The 19,349-nt window shown below is 50.6% G+C and overlaps 1 protein-coding gene, 1 long non-coding RNA gene and 1 pseudogene across 2 annotated transcripts; 2 read left to right on the top strand and 1 right to left on the bottom strand.

Annotated features, from left to right (window-relative positions):
* The first annotated feature begins 1,809 nt into the window (after positions 1-1,809).
* LOC118709253 lies at positions 1,810-3,032 on the top strand (annotated as a pseudogene).
* Positions 3,033-4,029: 997 nt separating this feature from the next.
* On the bottom strand, positions 4,030-16,554 carry LOC118709898. The gene is made up of 3 exons (XR_004985188.1): positions 16,544-16,554; positions 6,479-6,481; positions 4,030-4,275 (listed from the first exon to the last, which is right to left on the bottom strand). It is a non-coding gene; the product is annotated as an uncharacterized LOC118709898 (long non-coding RNA).
* Positions 10,791-18,546, top strand: ERFE (erythroferrone). Its single transcript, XM_036422209.2, has 8 exons — positions 10,791-11,260; positions 13,420-13,524; positions 13,991-14,078; positions 15,441-15,646; positions 15,723-15,831; positions 15,943-16,033; positions 16,722-16,800; positions 17,970-18,546. Exons 1-8 carry the CDS (start codon positions 11,078-11,080, stop codon positions 18,066-18,068), a joined length of 960 nt encoding a protein of 319 aa, XP_036278102.1. The 5' UTR covers positions 10,791-11,077; the 3' UTR covers positions 18,069-18,546.
* Positions 18,547-19,349: the final 803 nt, after the last annotated feature.

Consider the following 19,349-nt stretch of genomic DNA (forward strand, 5'->3'; position numbering starts at 1 on the left):
AACTACCTTCTTGCTTTGGAACGGTGTTCAGGAAACTCCTATGGATAATGCTGACTTAATTTGGTTACCGATGGACCTTTGAAAGGTGGGCAGGGGTGTCACTGAGCTGGATATGCAACAACTTCCACGAGGACAAAATAGAAGGTTCTTATTTACTTGAATGAGATCTGCCCAGCAAGCTGAATTAATTGGTCTAACTTAGGCTTGTTAATTGGCCAAATAAATAGCCAATATCGACACTAATGGTAGCTATGCCTTTGCTGTAGCTTATGACTTTGAAATATTGTGGAAACAGCGAGGGTCCTTATCTTCCTCAGGTCAGCCTATAAAGAATGGAAGACAGCTTACAGAATTATTAGACTTCATACAGCAAATGAGGCAGTTGGCAATTATTCAAAATGGCAGGACTTTCTGAAGCTGCCACCATGGAATCGAAAGGAAATCATGCAACTAGACACACAGCATTGAACAGATAAGTTACCCAGGCCTGAGGATGCTTCTTACTTACTGCCTGCCAAAATAAGCGAAAGGCTCTTTTCCAGTCAACAGACGACTGCAGAAGAAAGAAAGAGGACATGGCAACAAAAAGGGGGAAACTTTGAGCCAGACAAGCAGATATGGTTTGAACCCAGTCAGAAAACAATCTTACCTATTGGGGCCCAACTCCCTATACCTCAACATGTGCCTAAGCTAATGCATTGATGATTTCATGGAATAAATAATATTACTGGAAACCTCCACTATAGCTCATAAAGTGTATAGCAAATGTTCCATCTGTCAAACCCACAGGTGCCAAGGACATTTTCCACTTCCTGTGAGGTGTGATAATTGGATTTTATCCAAATGCCACCACTTCAGTGATACACATATGTATTAGTTATGATTTGCATTTTTTTCTGCGTTAAGGCATTCCCTTGTAGGAGAGCAACAATCCTAACAGTAGATAAATTGTTATTTAAAAAATGTTTGTTTTTTTTCCATTGGGGGAATTCCCTCTGAGTTACACTGACTGAAGGGACCCATTCACTGGGCAGCCCACCGGTACCATTTGGCCTATTCTTTGGCATTTTCACTGTGCCTATCTCCCTGGTCCTCTGGATTAGTGGAATGTACCGATGGTACAATTACAATTCAGCGAGGTACATTTTCAGACACTTTTAATCTCCCTCGGCCAAAAAGCGCTCTTTACCATGCGCCTCAATCTGATATCTACCACTTTTGGTAAACATACACTTTCTCCTTGTAAAACAGTTACTGTTGCTTATGCATCTACATGAAGGGCACATGAACCAACCTTATTAAAAAGAGACATTCGGCCCTGATCAGTTTGGCTCAGTGGATAGAGCGTCGGCCTGCGGACTGAAGGGTCCCAGGTTCAATTCTGGTCAAGGACATGTACCTTGGTTGCGGGCACATCCCCAATAGGGAGGTGTGCAGGAGGCAGCTGATGGACGTTTCTCTCTCATCGATGTTTCTAACTCTATCCCTCTCCCTTCCTCTCTGTTTCTGCTTCAAAGGAGCCTTGGGGTTGGCGCGAGCCCCACCACCCGCAGTGGTAGTGGTGGCGAAGGTCTAGACCACATGTGTCAAACACAAGGCCCGCGGGCCAAATCCGTCCCGCCAGGCCTTGCAATGTGGCCCGCACCGCGCTGTCATCACTGCACTCCGCTGCGTTTCCATCACAATGACAGTTTATGACTGTTCAGTAAACCATTCGGCCTGCGATTTAGGCTGGATTTTAGATTTTGGCCCCTTCTCTGATTGAGTTCGACACCCCTAGTCTAGACCAAGACATTTCCAAGAGGCAACATGGTCCGGCGGGGCTGCCCAGGGCCTCCCCTCCTACTCAGTCTCCACAGAGGTCTCAGGAAATCAGGCTCTGATCTTCCCAACGTCCTCCCTAAAATCTGGCTGAAGGCGCCTCATGGGACTCCAGTCAGAAAGCCCATCGTCTTGAAGATGATCGTGGCTCATACTGTGAAGATCCCGTCTGTGCACTCGCCTCGAAGGAGCCCCAGGATTGCGTTTTCCTTGGAAAAAGAAAACAATCCTCCTACCAAGGAGCCCACTAAGGAGGACCTCGTCAAAAAAATGTAGTGTCCCGGCCACTCCTGCTCACAGCCCAGATGTTGAATCAAACTCCAGTGGCAGAGGCCTGGACCAGAGGCTTGGACATGTCCAAGACAGTCAGGCGATCCTACAGCCTCTGGACGCCCTTCACCGTGCCTCCACCTCCACCTCCACCCCAGGCCGCCCATCCTGCTTTGGCTTCGAGAGACTGCTGGGGACAGAAGACCTGGCTGGAGTCTCACCTTTGGTGTGTTCAAAGTTTACCCAGGATCCCTGGGAATCCTTGGGTCCCAGATACGACTCTCCCTGGAATTTCCCCACCCGTGAAAGAGATGGAAGAAAAAGAAGGTGCTAGAGATCCTGAAATCGAAACTGGATGAGTGGGCTGCAGACATGAATGCTGAGTTTGAAGCTGCTGAGCAGTTTGATCTCCTGGTTGAGTGAGATGAAACAGGGGTGCTCCTAGCCAGACTTCCTTCCTCCTGTACATAGCCTCTTCCTCTGTGCAAGACACTTGGGGTCCCCTTCCCTGGCCTCACTACCTGTGCGTGTGCTGCTGCTGCACGTGAGGTCTGCACATGAGTGTCTGTGCGGTGGCAGCCGTAGGAAATAGGGTTCGCTTGGCCGGTGTCCTGCTGCAGTCAGGGTCCCGCCATCATCTCCTCCCTCCTTCACGCAGCGTCCTGGCCAGTCTCCAGTTGGACTACAGACTTGAGGGGGAGAATCACTGGCCCAGCAGGAGGAGGTTACGGGGCTGAGGGTTGTGGGTGAGAGCATCTCCACTGTTGTTGCGGAATGTGGCTGCCCTGTGCCAGCCCCAACAGGAATGCATCCCCAGCCCAGCCCGTGTGGCTCAGTGATTGAGCATCGACCTATGAAGCAGGAGGTCGCGGTTCGATTCCCGGTGGAGGCACGTGTCTGGGTTGCACATTCAATTCCCAGTGTGGAGTGTGCAGGAGGCAGCCAATCAATGATTCTCATCATTGATGTTCCTTTCTCTCTCCACCTCTTCCTTTCTCTCTGACGTCAATAAAAGTATATTTAAAAAGAAAAGAAACAGGCACCCGCAGCCAGAGCAGCCTCAGGCTTTCCCTCCTGGGTTGCCTTCTGTTGGTGGCTTGGTTCCATCTAAGTACAAAGGCTTGGGTTTCCTTAGATTCTGTAGAATCTACAGTGTAGATGGTCCAGGAGAGCGTTTGTGGACTTGGGACAGTTCTCTCTGGGAGGAAGAAGCTGGACACTCAGGCAGTAGAACTGGGTCTAGAAGGAGAGTGGGAAAGCCTTCCTTGGCTTCGGACCATAGGTGTTTACTCCTTAGAGGCTGTACTTCATAGTTCTGTGTTCTGCTGTCGAGGTATTTGGTTAAAAACTAGGCCGATGGAGTGCTGGCGTGGAGGGCAAAGGGTGAATTTGGGGGTATGGCACCAGGTACCACAGGTTCCAGCCTCTATAGAACCTGAGGGTTGGCTGGGGAGGGGCCCATGGCAGAAGGTGACCCCTCTCATCATGCACATCTGTTTCTTACAAACTAACATTGACAGTCTACTCAGCTCTAGAACAAAAACATAGGTTAAGCAGTCCTAGTCCCACTGGCATTTTGCAGCTACACATGTAAAGTTCTAGGAAGCTTTTCTCACATTCCAGAAGGGTGAGGAGTCAGGTCGATAGCAGTGTTAACCTTTAGCTTCCTTAGTGCCCTGTCACAGGAGGACACGGCCTGAGGCAGGTGCTAGGAGTTGAGCTAGGGGGCAGAGAAAGATCATCTTCCTGTTTTCAAGGAACCCCACTCCCACCATTTCTCTTCTCACTGCTGGTAAAAGAGGTGCTTTCAAAGGCTGCCCAACCACACTTTGCTCCATCCCCCACGTGTTGACACGTACAGGGCTGTGGAAGTAGAGGCTAGTGAATAGCAGAGTGTCAGGGAAGATGGGCTTGGCTCAGCCACCTGCACGGCACTGATGAAGCTCTTCACGGGGCCTGGGAGTCCCCGCCTACCTGTTCCACACTTCGTGCTTTGTCAGATCTTACAAGCAAGCCCCTTTGTCAGGTGGGCCAGATGTCCTTGAGCCGGACCACACCTGAAGAATCCTTCTCCTCACTGGCTGGTGGCCAGGACTCCTGAGAATTGTTTTAGTCCTGCAGAATCAGGAGTAGCCAGATGATGTTGAGCTGATGTCATTGCTGCAAACTTCTCTCCCTGAAAAACTAAGAATGTGGAATTTAAGGAAATTTTTAAAAAAATAAACCTGGTTGAAGAGGGGAGAGAGAGAGAGAGAGAGAGAGAGAGAGAGAGAGAGAGAGAGAGAGAGAGAGAGAGAGAGAGAGAGATTCGCCCTCACTGGTTTGGCTCAGTGGATAGAGCATGTGGACTGAGAGTCCTGGGTTTGATTCCAGTCATGGGCACATGACTCAATCCCCAGTGGTGTGGGGGTGGGAGAGAGTGCAGGAGGTGGCTGATCAATGATTCTCTCTCATCATTGATGTTTCTCTCTCTCTCCCTCTTCCTCTCTGAAATCAATAAAAATAAAAATATTAAAAAAAAAAAAAGAAAAGAAAGAAAAAATAAAAAGAGATTCTGGCCTGACTGCTGAGGCTCAGTGGTTGAGCACTGACCTATGAACCAGGAGGTCACAGTTTGTTCGATTCAGGGAAAGGGCACATGCCAGGGTTGCGGGCTCAGTCCCCAGTAGGGGGCATGCAGGAGCAGCCAATCAATGATTCTTTCTCATCACTGATGTTTCTATTTCCCTCTCCCTTTCTCTCTGAAATCAATAAAAAAAAAATTTAAAAGAGATATTCTGCATTATTGTCAAGGATTTATTAACTAGCTTAAAGAAATTGATAATTGGTAAGGGATTCATTTCATAGTGTGTTCCCAGGAGACAAAGACTTCAAAGACCATAACGTACAACCAGGAGATCTTGTCTCTTGGAAAGATATCAACCTCAAATGGACATCTACCCTTGTCTCTGATACACCTCCACTTATAGCAGATCAAAGACTTCTCAAGTATTAGCCGGTTTGGCTCAGTGGATAGAGCGTAGGCCTGCTGACTGAAGGGTCCCAGTTTCAATTCCAGTCAAAGGCACATCCCTGGGTTGCAGGTTTCTCTCTCTCTCTCTTTCTCTCTCTCTCTCTCTCTCTCTCTCTCTCCTCCCTTCCTCTCTGAAATCAATAAAAAAAAGATAAAAAATGACTAGTCACTGACATCAGAGATAGCTATTCAAAGACATCAGCAACACCTAGATATCTACAAATTGATGTTGATCATAAAAAAATATTCATTTGACTGTCTTCACCTGCCCACTAATAAGATTGGTCATTATAATAGTTATTCTTGTTCTCTGGGCTTTTCTCAAACCTTGTATATGTACTCCAACTGTTAATAATTGCTGAAGGTGTACAATATAATGTTTGTATTATCGATAGTATTTTTTTTTATGGTTTCTCTTTGGAAAATTTAGAAGGAATGTTATTGCAGAAGGAGGAAAAGGGATGTGTATGTTTTTGAGATTAAAATGAAGTAGATTGTTATTCTTTATTATTTCTGAATGAGTAAAAAGAGAAACTAAGAAAGACAAGAACAGTTGTAGAAGACTAGTGGAAAAGGAATCTTGAGAAAGGAATTCTGTGTGTAAATGTGTGGACAAAATGGGACCACATAACAAGTTCAGGGGAGGCCTGCATGGCAGCCTTACAAACTCAGAAACTCAAAGAAACCACTTAGGATGGTTTGAAATTTAAACTTCCTCACTAGCCCTAGCCACTTTGGCTTAGTGGATAGAGCATCAGCCGGTGGACTAAAATGTCCCAGGTTCGTTTCTGGTCAAGAGGCAACCAATCGATTGATGTGTCTCTCTAACATCAAAATTTCTTTCTCACCCCAGCCGGTTTGGCTCAGTGGATAGAGCATTGGCCTGCGGACTGAAAGGTCCCAGGTTCGATTCCGGTCAAGGGCATGTACCTTGGATGCGGGCACATCCCCAGTATGGGGTGCGCAAGAGGCAGCTGATTGATGATTCTCTCTCATCGATGTTTCTAACTCTCTATCCCTTTCTCTTCCTCAATGTAAAAAAATCAATAAAATAGCCGAAACCGGTTTGGCTCAATGGATAGAGCGTAGGCTTGGGGACTAAAAGGTCCCGGGTTCGATTACGGTCAAGGGCATGTACCTTGGTTGCAGGCATATCCCCAGTAGGGGGTGTGCAAGAGGCAGCTGATCGATGACTCTCTCATCGATGTTTCTAAATCTCTATCTCTCTCCTTTCCTCTCTGTACAAAAATCAATAAAATATATTTTAAAAAATAATTTCTTTCTCTGTGTTTGCCCCCTCTTTTCCATTCTCTCTGAGAAATCAATGGAGAAATATCCTCGGGTGAAGATTAAACAAACAAAAAGTAAAAAAACCTTCTTAACCAAAGGTGAGTCAGTGCAAGGAGTCATGCAGGTAGTCATGTCCTAGGCCAGTATCGCCTCTCATGAAGGTCATTCTTTACCACCCTGGCTGGTGTGGCTCAGTTAGTTGAGCATTGCCCCATGAACTAAAAGGTCACCAGTTCAATTTTCCATCAGGGAACAGCCTCCTAAGGTCACCAGTTAGATTCCCCCTCAGGGCACATGCGCGGTGGGGAGTGTGCAGGAGGCAGCCTGTCAATGTTTCTCTATCACATTGATGTTTCTCCCTCTCCCTTCCTCTCCCTCTAAAGTCAATAAAAATAGATTTTTTTTTAGAAGTCAATCTTTACCTTAACTGAGCCTACCTGTTGTCTTTTGCACCTAGGATGACATACATTTGAAATGTCCGAGTTATTTCCTTTTCCAGACTCTTCAGGGCATAACCTCCACCAGGGCAGGAGACACAGAATTCCTCATTGTTATCTTATTCTCGAATATACCATCTCCGTGTGCTACAAATGTTGATAGCTAACTATCCTGTACCCACCAATGTAAAAGAACTATGTGCCCCTCCATTTTGCCTTATTATCCAATCCCAGAGATTTCCCCACTTTGCCTTCTCCCCCCTCACTAGTCTATCACCATTGGATTTCATGTAGCCCCCTTACAGATTCCTCCTTTGATTGTAATCTATAAAACAAGGTGCAAAACTGTCACTATCTGGAGCATTTTCTCAATCCCTTGAGATTTTACTTCCCAAGAATTGTCATTAGTTTGGCTCAAATAGACTCATAAAAATTATCCACAGGTTTGGATTTTTCTTACATTGACAAATGCTAGAACCCAATTGTGGGAAGATGCTTACTCCCTAACCCAACAAAAATTACTAGCTATATTATTAATTCATATGGAAGCTGAAGTGGTTATAAAAACATGGTCCTCTATAATGCTGCTAAGACACAGGAAATGTACATATGAAACTCTTACTGTTTTCCTAGACTCTGGGAAATTTTAAATGGTAATAATAATTTACAGCCTTGGCCGTGATTAAATCTTAAAGTTACAGTCCTAATTGTACAACTAGCAGGAATCAGATTAATAATGATAATGACAATTGGGTGCTTCCAATGGGAAGTAGATAGGACATATTAAAATAAGAACAACAACAACAATACCTATCTCATGGTACTGTAAAAACAAAAGAGATGCATGGTGTGCCCTCCAGCTCTAAGTAAATGTTATACTAGGTGCAAAATACAGGAAAGTGAAATGGTAGCAAAACTTAAATCACAGCTTTTAGGTTAGAAAGCCAGATGGCTTGTTTCTTTTCTCTTTTTAAAAATTTTATTTTGTTAATCCTTACCCGAGGATATTTTTCCATTGATTTTTTAGAGAGAGTGGAAGAGAGAGGGAAAGACAGAGAGCAACATCGATGTGAGAGAAACACATAGACTGGTTGTCTCCTGCACAAGCCCTGACCAGGGCCTGGGCCAGGGAGGAGCCTGCAACCAAGGTACATGTAGCCCCCTTACAGATTCCTCCTTGACCAGAATCAAACCCTTTGGTCCACAGGCTGGCACTCTATCCACTGAGTCAAACTGGCTAGGGCCAGAAGACTTGTATGTGTGTGTGTGTATATATATATATATATTTTTTTAATACCTTTTTATTATTTCAGAGAAGAAGGGAGAGCGAGATAGAAACATCGATGAGAAAGATCATCGATTGACTGCCTCCTTCATGCCCCCTACTGGGGATCAAATCCACAATCCAGGCATGTGCCTTGACTAGAAATTGAACCAGTGACCTCTTGGTTCACTAGTCAATGTTCAACCTCTGAGCTATACGGGCTGGGCATGAGGACTTTGTCTTAAAAAATATATATATATATATATATATATATATATATATTATTGATTTCAGAGAGGAAGAGAGAACCATCAATGATGAGAGAGAATCATTGATCGACTGCCTCCTGCATACCCTCTACTGAGGATCAATCCCTCAACCAGGGCATGTGCCCTTGACCAGAATGAAACCTGGGACCCTTCAGTTGACAGGCTGATGCTCTATTCACTGGGCCAAACCAGCTAGGGCACGAGGGCTTTTCTCTTAATGAAGGCCTATAACACCTGACTGCCTCCCATTTATTTGCCTTTCCCTTTTGAGAAAATTTTGGCGTTGACTTCCATCAAGTTTATAGTCTTGCCGCATTCCCAGGGGTCCATTGTTCAGCAAGACAAATGGTGACACTAAGACTTCCTAGGAATGAGCCTTCCTAGCACCCTGGGGACACATTATCCAACCAAGTGGTTGGTCACCAGTGCATCCTTTGGATTGATTTATAACCTAAAGAAGGAAGTGTGGGTGAAAAGGGGATTACATACTAAACCTGACAAACTTTAGAGGAGACATGCATGGTGGGCCCTACAAACTCAGAGTCCAAAGTAACAGATAGTCTGAACATTAAAATTCCTAATTAAGAGTGGGTCATAGCAGTGGTCATAACCTAGGCCTGTAGCATCTTCCTTGACAAAGGCCCATCTTTACATCCACTGAGCCTGCCTATTGTTTTTGTTTTTGTTTTTGTTTTTGTTTTGCCTCTAAAGTCACACACCCTTGGAATGTCAGAGTAATCTTTTCCAGACCACCTCAGGCACACCTACCGCACCAGAGCATGAGATACGAACTCATTGTGTTTTCTTCCCTGTGTGCTGTAACTGTTGTTAGCAACCCTGGATCTACCGATGCGGAAGAAGTGTGTGTCTCTCTGTTTTACTCCTTATCCAATCTCAGAGATTCCCAGAATTTACTTTCTCCTGCCCCTTTATTCTACCACCAGTGGATCTCATGCAACCCCTCTTCCGTCTCCTTCTTTGATTCTAATGTATAAAATAAATTGTAGAACCGCCATTCTCTGATGCATTGTTGTCCATTTGTTGAGATTTTATCTTTCTGGCAATTTTCATCATTTTGGCTCAAATAAACTCATAAAAATTCTGTACAGGTCCCAACATTTCTTACCTGGACAGTATGTAATGAAACAAAGAGCCCAAGTTGGCTGGAGGGGGAGAGGGGAGACTTACTCTTCTCAAGGATGGACCTGGAGTTTATGGGGGGTCTGCTTCACCTGTCCAGCAGGGAGTCCTGCACTGATCCAGAGGGCAGAGGGTAGCCTGGTCCTTGGTGGGGCCTGTCCCTACACCCTGCTAAGTCACCACAGGGCTCAGGACTCCAAGTCCAGTCTTGTTCATGCCCATCAGTGCAGGGCAGTTGTCTCTGGCAACTAATTCTCTCTGGGTGCCACCTTTCCAGGTCCCTGCAGGTGCTCCCGAGTGAGTTGAGAAGAACTGGGCATCCCCGCGCTGGGTGGGTAGCTCGGTTGGTTAGAGCATAGTCCTGATAGGACTAGGTTATAGATTCCATCCCTGTGTATAGGGTACATACAAGAAGCAACCAATGAGCCTGGTGGCATGGCTCAGTGGTTGAGTATTGACCTATGAACCAAGAGATCATGGTTTGATTCCCGGTCAGGACACATGCCTGGGTTGTGAGCTGGATCCCAATGGGGGTCGTGCAGAAGGCAACCAGGCAATGATTCTCTCTCATAATTGATTTTTCTATCTCTTCCTCTCTGAAATCAATTTTTTTTTTTTAAAAAATCAACCAATAAATGCATAAATAAGTGGAACAACAAATTGCTTCTCTCTTGCTCTCTCTCTAAAAGAAATAAAATAAAAATAAAAAATTAAGTGAAAGAGGCCGAAACCGGTTTGGCTCAATGGATAGAGCGTCGGCTTGGGGAATGAGGGGACCCAGGTTCGATTCCGGTCAAGGGCATGTACCTTGGTTGCGGGCATATCCCCGGTGTGGGGGTGTGCAGGAGGCAGCTGATCAATGACTCTCTCATCGATGTTTCTAACTCTCTATCTCTCTCCCTTCCTCTCTGTACAAAGTCAATAAAATATATTTTTAAAAAAATTAAGTGAAAGAGGAAAGGAAGGAAGAGAGACAGAGACACAGAGACAGGGAAGGGAGGCAGGGATGGAGAGAAGGGACAGAGAGAAAACCGTGCACCCCTGTGCTTAGGGCACCGCAGCCATGGGAAGAAGGCAACTCCAGCAAGGAGAGCGCCCTTCTGGGAAAGGTGCCCGAGTGTCTTCCCATTCCACGTGCTCAATCTGCCAATGAGGCGCTTGGGAGAAAGAATGGCCGGGGCGGAGGCAGGCGCCCCGGTTTCTTTCAGAGGAAAGTAAGTCGAAAGGGCTGAGGGTTCTAGATAGGGAGGAGGGGCTCCGCAAAGCAGGAAGTGCTGGACTGTGCGCAGGGAGGGGCCCCGAAGCCTGCACTGGAGCGGGGGCACCACAAGGGAGTGCTCCAGACGCCTCCGGGGAGCCCAGGAGGCCCTCGGCCACGCTCCCTCCTGGTGCTGCCTACAGCTCCTTCCCAAACTCCCGCTGCAGCGCACGCCGCGGCCGGGAGGGGGCGCCGGGCGGCGACGTGGGCGGGGTGAGGCGGGGGATTCAAGCTTCCAGCCTGTTATAAGGCGCGGAGCCTGAGAGCGATTCATTCCGAGACGCCGAGCTCGGTCCGCAGGTGCCCTCCACCTCAATGGCCTCCGCCGGAGCCCGCCTGCTGCTCTGCTTCGCCGGCCTGCTGGCCGTCACCGCGGCTGCCGCCTCGGACCTCGGGGTCGGGGCTGCCGCTGCGCCCCCGGGAAGCCGCGTCCGCAGGGAGCTGCCCGCCGATGATGCTGCGGGTGTCCGCTTGAGGCGTGCCACCACCCGCCGGCCGGTAAGACTCGCACCTCCGAGCCTCAGTTTCCCTGAGGCCCGGGACACACCAAGGGAGGAGGGCGCTAGCTCCCGGGGCCTCGCCAGCAGGGACCTGACTGACTTCCGGTGTCCCCCTTTCTAATGTGGGGACCAAGCTTGCCGGGATCCAGGGAGCAGAAGGGTTCTGGACGCCACCCCTCCGCACAGCTGGGTATTATAAAAACCTTGACCTTGGCTTTTGGGTAGTTTTCGTTGACATTAAAGCAACATTCTACTAGGTCAGGAGAATATGCCGTTTATTTGGGGTCAGAAGGTAGTTGGGAAATACCTGGAAATAACTTGATGTTCATGGGATTGGAAAGAAACGTGAGCTGATCCCCTCCCGCAATCTACTTGGTGAAATTCATTGTAAAAAATGGAACTACTTTTCCCCTGGGAGAAGGTCTGGGGGAAGGAGGTGTGAGGGCTGCAGAAGCCCAGTGAGGTGTGACTTCTGGATGTGCAGGAGTCACCCCTAGCTCTGCCCTGCTCCTTCTCTCCCCGCTGGGGTGAGGGGAATCAGGATGGGTAGGAGGGTGTTGGGAGAGCCCTCAGTGTGGTGGGGTCTTTCAGACAGGAAGGTGATTGGAGTCCCTGCATTCTCAAGATGCTTATCGGCCTTGCAAAGGATAGAGAAGCAGTGGTGGCCTCAGGCCTGAGCTTCTGCTCTCAGCATCACACTTGGGATCACCAAGGGCAAGGACACCCCCTCCTGTGGAAGCAGCCAGCCCTTCTGGCTCCCTGGGAGGGTCCTCCCTGAAATCCAGTCTCCACCTGAGCTACTTCCCAGGGATTGAAGGCAGACCCCTCCCAGGCAGTCAACCACACCCTTGAGGGGCAGGGGATACATTGCCAGGAAGCAGATAAGGAGCTGGGGTGCTTCCAGGCAGGGTTCTGGCCTTGGACCCTCTTTGGGAGTCAAGGTGGCACCAGAGATTCCCCAGCTCCTTTCTGAGAGTCCCTGAGGCTGGAGACCTCCGTCAGCCAGGGCAGCTGCTGGACACCCACTCACACCACGGCCCATCTCCCAGGTCTCCAGACCAACATGGCTCCAACTCTCTGCTCTCCCCACACCAAACTGGGTCCGATCTGGTCCATGCACAGGACACTGGACCAGCTGGGTGGGCCAGCTCGGCATGCTCACGCAGCCCTCGTGGAATCCTGCCATGTTTCTACCAAGGGCAGTTGGAGGCTGCAAGTGGCATCACAGATCCTTGTGTTCGGTGAGCAGCCAGCAGGTTGGCATCTCGCAGGGCCCACCGACCAATAAGACACGGGAAAGCTGGAGAGAGACAAGGCCCTGGACACTTGGAGGCTCCTCCCACAGAAGCCCCCATATCCTCACCACGGCAGTGGTTCCCGCAGAAAGCCCAGGGATGAGAGACCACCAGATCTGTCTCTGATGAAAGGACCTCACCAGCTCTAAAATGCTGGGTCCTTCCATTGGCCCTGGAGTCGGTGCCCATGACCTCATCTAAGCCCTCTTGGGCCAGTTTCTATCCTAGCTGGCAGCCTTGCCTGGAGCCCAGATACTCTGAGGCCTGCTGTCCAAAGGGCTACAGACCTCTCCCTGGAAGGTACCTGCTGAGAACTTTCCTACCTGTCATGACTGGTCAGAATGCAGTAGGCAGGGGAATGTACATTTCTGGACCGGTCACTGTCCTTGCTCGGGTCAAATGTCCTGTAAGTCCTGAGGAGGTTGGGCAGTGTCACGCCCCATACACAGGCCTTAAAATCCTGACATCTCAGTGCTGGACCGCCCAGACCCCCTAACTGCCCTGGACTGAGGGCTGAAATCAGGTTCCCTGGAACTTCAGAAGATGGGGGTGGGATGGGAGGCCAGCTGATCAGTCGCCTATGGGTGTCAGTGGTCAGAGCCTTCCGGTAACTCTGATAGAGGGAGTTGGAAGAGGCCAGGTGGTGCAGCTGGGCTGAAGAGCTCTGCACCTGTCTTTCTCTCCCACAATGTCCAGATCATGGTGTGGCCCATTCCCCATGGTCCTCCCCAGGGGCTGTGCGTCAAGGGCTCCACTGAGGGCCAGTCCTATATATGACCTCCTGAAAAGTGTCCTGTCTAGTCTGCTCGGTGGACATCCACTGTGACGGACAGGGTGTGGGAACCAACCTGATGCTTTCTAGGAGTCCACCACCGAGAGAACAGCCATGCTGGACAGTTGGGAGGCCTGGAAAGCTCTACTCAGGAACAATGCTAAGGCCAAGAAGAGCAAAGGCCAGAAGCTGGAGGTAAGCAAGGCCAGCCAGGATGTGTGTGCGAGGAGCCTACAGTTGTGGGCCCTCCATGAACCCCCAGCCCACATCCCCCAACGGCCCCCAATGGCACACCCTGAGCACTTCATCAAGCAGACTCTTACCTTTGGCCTGGGGTCAGAGAGCACAGAAAGCGTCCAGCCAGAGGCTCAGGTGGCTCTGGGGCCTGCTTCTACCATTTACCCTGAACCCCTGGAATGCCAGGCAGCCCCATCAGCTCTCCTCCTCCTCCATCCTGCTATAGACCTGGGCTGGCAGCTTTCAAAGCATGGAACCTTACTGCCTTCTTAGCAGTCTGAGACCCCAGAGGCTGACCTTAGAGGTCAGAGGTTAAAGTGGAACCCCTTTTGCCTGCCTGTTAGTGGCAGGAATTTGCAGAGCAGGTGCCCATAGTTCACAGCCTGTCCATTCAGATGTCTTCACGGCCAAGTTTCCCTTCCAGTCATGCCCCCAAATCCTTGCCCTCCTGGACAACTCAAGGCCCGTCAACTCATCAGAACTGGTGAAGGAGCTCCGGCGGCTGATCGAAGGTAGTAGATGCACACCATGTGGGGATATACTCCTGGGTGTGAGTGGGGCTGGGAAAGGTCTCCCAGAGGAGCCAGTCAGGCTAGGCCTCAGCATGCCTGCAGCACCCAATAAAGCCCCTGCACTGTGCCAGGCTCAGGGTGAGGAGCTGGGGGTGGGAGTGTGGTAAGGAGGACACTGCAGAGGAAGGTGGACTTAACCACTTGGTGCCCAGTAGGTGCTTGGGGACCAGCACCCACACCCAACCTGGGAAGTCAGGTGAGTCCAGGAAAGACCAGGAGATCTGAACCCATACCCCCTCAAGTGAGGAGTGTCAGGAGGGGGCCAGTGCTCTCGAAGCTTTCACAGTGCTCCTCTGATTCCCCCAGTGACACCTGGGAGATTTAAGGCTCAACCCAGTCAACAGGCCCCAACTGCAAACCCCAACTTCTTCCCCTCCATCACCTCTGCCCCTTCTCGACAGATCTCAGCTGCTGGCAGAGCCCTTGGGAGGCTGCCTGGTAGGGCGGGAGGACTGTACAGGGACAGCACAGGGCTAGCATTACCAGGGCACCATCTGACCCAGGCTGGGCAGCTGAGATGAAAGGCATAGAGTAGGGGTTCTCAACCTTTATAATGCCGTGACCCTTTAATACAGTTCCTCATGTTGTGGTGACCCTCAACCATAAAATTATGTTCGTTGCTATGACCCACAGGTTGAGAACCGCTGTTGTAGAGCCTAAGACCATTGGAAAACACAGATATTTACATTATGATTCATAACAGTAGCAACGAAAATAGTTTTATGGTTGGGGTCACCACATGAGGAACTGTATTTGTGGCATTAGAAAGGTTGAGAACCAGTGGCATAGAGGGAGACAACAGAGCTGAGCTAAGGGGCTGGGGGATGTCTCTGCACTGTGGATGGAGGAAATGGGTAGCCACATTATTTACTAGATTAACTTTATTATGAAGAACCTAGTGACCTTCCCCCCACTTTAATTCAATATAGTGGTCAGTTACATACAGTTTCAGAGGCTGAAGAACTACATGTTATTTCCAGTATAGTTGCAATGATGTTTATGTATACCCAGCTTCCTTCCAAAGTTGACCAGAGCTGGTTGATATGATTGCATTCGCTGATACAGTAAAACCATAAACAGAAGGGGGAAATGCGGGTAGGATAAGGAGGTAAGGCAGAGAACAAGGGCACTGGATGTGAATCTGCCCTAAAAGCTTCCGGGTAGCCAGTGTGAAGGGAAACAGGAGCAGGGCAGGGTTAAGAGGCAAAGCTTCTGCCTGCCGGGCAGGCTGCAGTCTCTGGGAGGGGTTTGAGGGAGGGGGGCATGGAAAGGAGGGCTCAGCCTCCACTTGCTCTGTGCCAGAATATGTGCCACTGCGAGAGCGCATGTTGCTGGGCCTTGCCTCACATGATGCAGAGAAGGCAACAGGGAACAGGGACAGCGTGGACGAGCTGGCAGAGGCCCTGGTCACGAGCCCACGGATCATGGGGGGCGCCTTCCACTGCCGCCTGCGCCAGAAATTGTCGGTGGAGCGGCGCACGCTGCATGAACTTGGTGGCTACTACCTGGTGAGTCCTGGCCTGGGGGTGGGGAGGGCAAGGAGAGGGTGTGGTGGGCCCAGGTGACCCTGTCTGCACTCCACAGCCTGAATCCGAGGGTGCTTTCTTTCGTGGTCTGGGCCTGAACCTGACCAGCGGCCAGTACAGAGCGCCAGTAGGGGGCTTCTACGCTCTTGCTGCCACGCTGCACGTGGGTGAGACCTAGTGCCAGTGTGTGTGTATGGGGGTGGAGGTGGGGGAGGGGGAGGAGAGGCTGGGAAGAGACCCTCGGCTCCATCCACTGACTACTCTCTCCATCCCCTAAGCCCTTCCTCAGCATAGGAAGCCAGAGCAGCGGCACCCTCGGGACCGCCTGCGCCTGCTCATCTGCATCGAGTCCCAGTGCCAGAATCACACGTGAGTGGGCACGTGGGTGGGGGCGGGGAGTGCAGGCAGGGAGTGCAGGCAGTTTAGGGCACTGGACCTGGACCCTGTCCTCCATCCTCACTGCCACCTTAACCTGGGTGACCCCAATGCTCTCATCTCAGCAGCAGGAGCTAACTGGGCTTCCTGGGCACCCCCCTTCACCTCAACCATTCCCAGACCCCTCTGTGACCCATCCCCATTAACTCTCCCACCAGCTCCTGTAAACTTCCTTCACTGTCCGTGACCATGCCCACCTTCCAACTGCACGTGGTCACTGAGGGCAGGGGTTCCTCCCTCTGTCCCCCACCCAGAACAGATCCAGACCCAGGCAGATGCTGGCAATAGCTGAAGACAGGAATGAATGAAATTCAAAACTTCTGATTCTCGTTTTGAAAGCCCTCCACATTGGCCTGGCCCTCCCACCTAAGCTGCAGCAGCCAGTGCAGTGGGGTTCCTCACAGAGCTGCTTCTAGCTGCGGCCGGGCTTGCCTTTCCTGGCACCTGCAGCACAGCTGGTCCTGTGGAGACTGGCCTCCTTTTGGGAGCCCCGTTCAGAAGTTGCCTCCACCGGAAGATCCAAGATAGCTGTCCCCTTGGCACTTTGCTGGGTCTTGTGTGGTAACATTGGCAGGGTCTGGGGTGGAAGCTCTGAGTGATCCTCTTTCTGCTTTGGCCACAGATCCCTGGAGGCTGTCATAGGTCTGCAGAGCGGCAGTGAGCTCTTCACCATCTCCGTGAATGGTGTTCTGTATCTGCAGGTACAGGGGCAGGGTTGGGCACGTGAGGGGAGGTGAAGGAGGGGCTTGCCACCTGGTTTGTGGCCATGAGGGTGACCTGGCAGGGAGGGGTGCTGGTGGGCATTAAGGGGCTCTGGGTGCAGCACCCCAACTCCAGGCCTGGGAGAGGCTGGGGACCCACCACAGCCTTCAGACTAGTGCAGGCAAAGCTGGGCCATGTCTGTTTCCTTTTCCCGAATCTCACTCTGCCCACAGGGCCACTGGCTCTCAGCAGCAGCATTGAGACCTCCCAAGTCTCACACTGAGGGTTGGTGCTCCTAGTGATAGAACCCAGGCTGACTCCCTCATGACACCTGAGCCCACTGCCATTGCAGGAAGCAGGGCATGTAGTTATTTTCTTTCTAGCACTGAGGATTGGGGCATGTAGTCAAGGAATTGATGCAAAGGTGAGATTCACTAAAAAAGAAAAGCTGTCAGTGTGGCTGTGTGAACAACAGCTCACATTTAAATAGCACTATGCAGGCCCCATTCTAAATGCGTTGCAAAAATGACCCATTTCATTTGACCCACTTTGAGGTGGGTACTACTATTATTCCCATTTTACAAACGGGAACAGAGCACAGAACGGTTAAATAACTTGCCCAAGCTCACACAGCAGCCAGGATTGGAGGCCCAGCTGCTGAAAGGCATTTTTAGTGGTCTGGTCTGGTCTCAGGCACCAAACACGTGGGAAAAGCCAAATGGCTCACGGTGCAACTGGAGTCCTAAAATGCAGGAGGGGGAGGAGGGTTCCTGATGTCTACAGTTTTGGGAGTTCCCAGGGGATGGGATCCTGCTGGTGTGTGGACACCTGGAGCAGCCATGCCAGAGTACTGATCATTCCCATGATAGCCCTGCCCAACGGGTCAGACACCAGGCCTGTGGGACGGGGCCATCCTCATACACAAGGTTAGAGTCTTACAGGCTCCATATGCAGCATAGAAGCCTGTTGACCCCCTGCTGGCCTTGACCCACTGCTGGCCTTGAGCAGAGATTCCCTCTCACACATGTGAACTGCAGGAGCCCATAAGCACAGGGACCAATGGAGCTGGAAAGAAAGCACTAGAACAGGGCAGAGGTGCTGTGTTTTGAGGGTGTGTGGCTGCCAGTGCCCAGACTGACTCTGCCCTTCTCATCTGCCCTTCTCACAGATGGGGCAGTACATCTCTGTCTTCCTGGACAACGCCAGCGGCTCCCTCGTCACTGTGCAAGGCGGCTCCCAGTTCAGCGCTCTCCTCCTTGGCATCTGAGCAGTATCGAGTTGGGTCCCAACAATCTCTGGGCCTTGTTAGTGACAGAGGCCACATGCAGGATAAAGTCCATCCAACTGCCCACAGTGGTCCTTGCAGTTCAGCCCAGAGACGGCCACTCCAGGCAGCCTGGGGAGGTGACAAGCAAACCTGCTGCCCAGAACCAGAAAGGACTTTAAGATCCAGCTTTACCAGGGTTCAGCGCACCCAGGCCTGGGGCCCCCAGCTGGCCTATAGACTTATCTAAAATCTCAGCTCCCCCTGGCCTGCATGGCTCAGTGGTTGGGCATCAACCCATGAACCAGGAGGTCAGTTTCATTCCTGGTCTGGGCACATGCCCAGGTGTGGGCTCGATTCCCAGTGTGGGACATGCAGGAGCCAGCCAACCAATTGCTCTTTCTCATCACTGATCTTTCTTTCTTCCTCTCTGAAATAAGTAAAAATATATTTAAAAAATAAATAAAACCTCAGCCTCTTCACTGTGGCCAAGCCCCGCCCTTTCCATCTTTCTTAGTGTTGAGAATGCTGGCACAGGGGAATGGCCGGCCTGCCCGCTAGGGTGTCCTGTGTAGAGGGACAAGGCAGTCTGTGCAGGGCCCCCTAGGGTACATGAGCTGCTGGAGGGCCAGCTTTAGCAGCAGCCTTCTCACTGTGCCCATCTCCACCTGGGGCTCCATCCCAACCACGCCTTTGGCCTGTACTGATCACAGGATCTGACTCTCTTTGTGGCCCCTTGGTGCAGCAGCCTTGGACATCAGACAGACACTGGACAGGGCTAATGGGGTGCAGAGCAGGGAGTCTGGGCCCAGCTTCCAGGAGCTCCTTTCACTTATTAACATGTACAAGCTAACGGGCATCTCAACTTGATGATTTATCAAAGAGGAGCAGTAAACCTTTTCATAGACAAGGTCCTTTCCCATCCCTTCTGAGGCTGACTCACTGCTAGGATCCACCAGCCATGAGGAAGAACGAGAACATGCTTGAAGGCCCGCCCACCCACCTGACCAGGCAGAACAGAGGCTTCCCAGGAGCTAGCAGCCCTTGGTCCCCCCCCAGCCTAGCAGGGTCCATGGGTTCTGGGGCTCTTCAAGGCATCCACTCCAGTTAGGTGAAAAGAGGCTACAAGCTCAGACAGGCGGAGATGGAGACCATACGGAGAAAGAGCTGGTCTTGAGAGGGCTGGGTACCACCAAGTCCCGTGCTGTTGCTGCAGTGATAGCATCTACATAGCTGTCAGCCTACAGTACATTCCATCTAAGGAGCAAGAATGACCCAGAGCAG

Source organism: Pipistrellus kuhlii, unplaced genomic scaffold, assembly GCF_014108245.1.
Source record: "Pipistrellus kuhlii isolate mPipKuh1 unplaced genomic scaffold, mPipKuh1.p scaffold_m20_p_7, whole genome shotgun sequence".
Taxonomy (NCBI): Eukaryota; Metazoa; Chordata; class Mammalia; order Chiroptera; family Vespertilionidae; genus Pipistrellus; species Pipistrellus kuhlii.